The following is a 4,316-nucleotide window of genomic DNA, read 5'->3' as shown; positions in this document are numbered from 1 at the left end:
CAGGGACTCTGCCGCCTGCCAGGGTCAGCGCTCAGCCTGCCCGGGAGATCCCAACAACACTGAGGGGAGAAGATGTGGTGGAGGAGCAAACCCTATCGGGCAGGAAAGGTGACTCTGCAGTGGAGAGGGTGCTGGGTGGGTCAGGGTTGCTCACACATCCAGATCACCCCCAGCATTTTTCCAAGTGGATGCCTCAAGGAGAAGATCAATGCAAGGATTGCCAGACAGATAAGGAGCTTTCCTGAGCCTGTCTTGTCAGTTTCCTCTCCCAAGGGCTGGGGGGTGCAGGAAAGGATAAAATGAAAATGAGCTCTCATGTTTAAACAAGTCACTGACACTCCTGAACTGCAACTGTGAGTGATCAGTCCATCTGCCAGAAGGCTCATGACATCCCTTCCCCACCCCTCTGCCTGTGCACAGCACCTGCATCACCTTGGCTGGACCCGTCAGCCTTAGTCTGACCTGTCCTGTTTTCCATCCTGCAAACAGGAAGATGCCCCCAGGCAGTGCCCTGTGAACAGGCAGGATCTGTAGGGCCAGGGGGAGGGCACAGAGGGTGGGATGGTCTGTGAGCACTGACAGGGAAGAGACATGGACAGGGAAACACCTCCCAGGGGAGAATCTCCAGGCAGCAGGGAAATGATCAGAAAGGAGAGGAAACCAAACCCGCAATGGTTATGGGAGGGAGAACAGAGAAACGTCCCTGTGATCCCCTGCAGTGCAGATCCCTCCTGTGAGCAGCCCCCTGGGCTCCTGTCCCACCCAGCAAAGCCTCTGCCCTCAGGGCCGGGGGCTCCAAGGCGTGAAGCAGCTCCTGTGCAGCCAGAGCTCCAGTTCCTCTGCAGAGCACAGGGGCTGAGAGCAGCTGCCCGGCAGTGTTGGTGTCTGGGAGGTGCTGCACAGCTGGGGAAGGTGACGCTGTCTGAGTGCCCGGCTGCCTCTGCCCTGGCCTCTCTCACACCCACCCTCACCGCATTCTCCTTCTTGCTGCCCTGCTCTGGGTCACTGCTGTTGGGATCTTGTTCTTGCTGTCAGGCTCTCTGGGGATGGCAGTTTCAGCTGCAGAGTCACAGCCTGAGCTTGTGGGTCCTTTCCTGCAGGTGTGTCCATGGGCACACGTGTCCCAGCTTTGCTCTGACCTGTGGGCTGTGGGCAATGCAGTCTGTGGGGCTGGGGAATGAGCTGTGTGTGTCCTGGACTAAATGTGGGGTGCTGAGACCTTAGGAAAGGGTGAGACCTGTCATGGTCTGAGGTGGATCCCTCTGCTCTCAGCAGTGCCTGGTGGCTTTTCAGGGTAACATGGGAGTGTGATCAGCCTCCATCTCAGAAAGGTGCCAGCCCAGGGCAGCTGGAGCAAGACAGAGGGACAGAGCAGCTGCCCTCACTCTGCACTGACCCACAGGCATCCTCTGGTCTCGCAGGACTCGCTCTGTTCTCCCTGAGTGCAGCAGAAAGAAACACAAGAACACTCAACAGGGGAAATGGGGAGCAAATGTAAAAAACATAGAACTCTTAAACTGCCTGGACACTTCCCGTCCCATAGCATTGGCAGTGCAGATGCTGACAGGCCTTTCTGCATTACAAGTGGTTTCACCTTAGAAAGCTGAACACCAGGACTGATCCCTGTCCCTGCTCAGTTCTGTAGAGGCGGATTGATTTATGAAGAGCCCGCAGGCAGAGGCATCAAACAAGGCTCCGGCCATGGAGCTGAAGGAATATGCCCTGTAAAAAGAAGAGTCTCTGTCTGTGATAGGAGGAGCGTCTTTGGAAAATAGTTTTCATTGTACTTGAAAAAGTCTCACCTAACTTGTAACAGTGTTTCCTCCTATGACAGTGCCTCCTGTCCGAGGATGCAAACGCCCAACAGCAGCTCCATCACCCAGTTCCTCCTCCTGCCGTTCACAGACACACGGGAGCTGCAGCTCTTGCACTTCTGGCTCTTCCTGGGCATCTACCTGGCTGCCCTCCTGGGCAACGGCCTCATCATCACCACCATAGCCTGGGACCAGCACCTCCACACCCCCATGTACTTCTTCCTGCTCAACCTCGCCCTCCTCGACCTGGGCTGCATCTCCACCACTCTCCCTAAATCCATGGCCAATTCCGTGTGGGACACAAGGGCCATTTCCTATTCAGGTTGTGCTGCGCAGGTCTTTCTGTTTTTGTTTTTTGTTTCAGCAGATTTGTGTCTCCTCACAGTCATGTCGTACGACCGCTACGTTGCCATCTGCAAACCCCTGCACTACGGGACCCTCCTGGGCAGCAGAGCTTGTGTCCACATGGCAGCAGCTGCCTGGGCCACTGGGTTTCTCAATGCTCTGCTGCACACGGCCAATACATTTTCACTGCCCCTGTGCAAGGGCAATGCCCTGGGCCAGTTCTTCTGTGAAATCCCCCAGATCCTCAAGCTCTCCTGCTCACACTCCTACCTCAGGGAACTTGGGCTTATTGTGGTTAGTGCCTGTTTAATATTTGGGTGTTTTGTGTTCATTGTGGTGTCCTATGTGCAGATCTTGAGGGCCGTGCTGAGGATCCCCTCTGAGCAGGGACGGCACAAAGCCTTTTCCACCTGCCTCCCTCACCTGGCTGTGGTCTCCCTGTTTGTCAGCACTGGCGTGTTTGCCTACCTGAAGCCCCCCTCCATGTCCTCCCCATCCCTGGACCTGGTGGTGTCTGTTCTGTACTCAGTAGTGCCTCCAGCAGTGAACCCCCTCATCTACAGCATGAGGAACCAGGAGCTGAAAGTGGCCCTGAAGAAGCTGATTCAGTCATTTTTCTGTTGGCAACAATAAGTTACCCGTGTCTCTTCAGAAGTGATTTCCAGTTCATCTCAGGAACCTCCTGTGCATTGCGCATTTTATCTGTGATAACCATGTTTGTCACGGAATTTCTTCACCCACGGCACTTCTCCAGAGCAGTGACTCAGAGGCCTGTCTACCTGTTTCTGGGGTCCTGGTACAGCTGGTGTCCTGTGTCACTTCTCTGTAATACAGGTGTGGACCCATTTTGAAATCACTGTATTTCTGAAATTGGGGCCATCTTTTTGAAACAGCCCACAAAAGGGGATTTCCTCAGTCTCAGTATTTGGAGCTTGGGCTCTTCTTCCAAAGCTGTGGTCAGCCTGAATAAATTTCCCCCACAAGGCCATGCTGCTGTATTTGTGTTTTTCATGGCTCAGGGGAGGACATGGGGCACCATGTTACGTCATGGTGCTGGTTTGAGTGTCCATCTGTGGGTGCCCAGTGCCACCAGTGCTCACCAGTGCCAAGAACAGAGGCACGATCACTTGCCTTGTCCTGCTGGCCACACTATTCCTGATGCATGCTGGGCTGCTGGTGGCCTTCTTGGCCACCTGGGCACACGCTGGCTCATGTTCAGTCACTGTCCATCAACACCCCCAGGGCCTTTTCCATCGGGCAGATTTCCAGCCGCTCTTCCCTGAGCCTGTAGTGCTGCCTGGGGTTGTTGTGACCCAAGTGCAGGACCCGGCACTTGGCATGAAATTGAACAAGTCCAAGTGTTGGATTGTTCACCTGGGATAGAGTAACACTGAGTGCAAGTGTAGATTGGGAGAGAGCGGCTGGAGAGCAGCCCTGCAGAAAGGGATCTGGCGTGATGGCTGGCCACAGGGTCAGTAGGAGCCAACACTGTCCACCAGCAGTCAAGACAGTAACCCCCATCCTGGGTGCATCAAACACAGCACGGCCATGTGGTCAAAAGAGATGACTATGCTGCGTTATTCAGCATTGGTGCAGCCTCACCTTGAGTGCTGTGTGCACTTCTGGGCCCCTCATATTTTTACAATAAGGACATAAATGTCCTTGAATGCATCTGGATCATCCCAAGCCCACTGGAGGCCTTTAGGAAGAGTTCCTCCCTCCAAATATCCAGCCCAGCGTGTTGCTGCATAAACAACCAGGAGAAACTGCCCCTGGACCCTCATTCCAGACCCCATCTTCTCCACCCCATACAGGCAGTGCTCTCCCCCTTGGCACTGACGTGGTTCCAGGGACCCAAGAGACACCTGTAGGAGAAGATGTTGGGTAGGGATATGGTGTCCTTCAGTGCTCCTCATGGTACCTCCTGCTGGGCTTTGTGCCACTGGTCACAACCCTCTGAGCCTGGATGTTCAGCCAGTTCTCAGTGGTGCTGAACAGGAACATGCCCATGAGCACATTGGGCTGCACTGGGAGGAGCGTGGCCACCCAGACAAGGGCAGTTATCGCCCATCGTGACTCAGCACTGGTGTGGTCACATCTGGAGCCGTGTGTCCCGGTGTGAGGTTCCCCATTCTAGAGGAACGGGAGGAGCTGTCG

General features: G+C 54.9%; 1 protein-coding gene across 1 annotated transcript; it reads left to right on the top strand.

The window, feature by feature from the left end:
- Nucleotides 1-1,865: 1,865 nt before the first annotated feature.
- LOC135577874 (olfactory receptor 14A16-like) lies at nucleotides 1,866-2,792 on the top strand. Its single transcript, XM_065047982.1, has one exon. It carries the CDS (start codon nucleotides 2,025-2,027, stop codon nucleotides 2,790-2,792), a length of 768 nt encoding a protein of 255 aa, XP_064904054.1. The 5' UTR covers nucleotides 1,866-2,024.
- Nucleotides 2,793-4,316: the final 1,524 nt, after the last annotated feature.

Source organism: Columba livia, unplaced genomic scaffold, assembly GCF_036013475.1.
Source record: "Columba livia isolate bColLiv1 breed racing homer unplaced genomic scaffold, bColLiv1.pat.W.v2 Scaffold_156, whole genome shotgun sequence".
Lineage (NCBI taxonomy): Eukaryota > Metazoa > Chordata > Aves > Columbiformes > Columbidae > Columba > Columba livia.
Note: the sequence above shows the minus strand (reverse complement) of the source record. Positions and strands in the feature narration are given on the sequence as shown.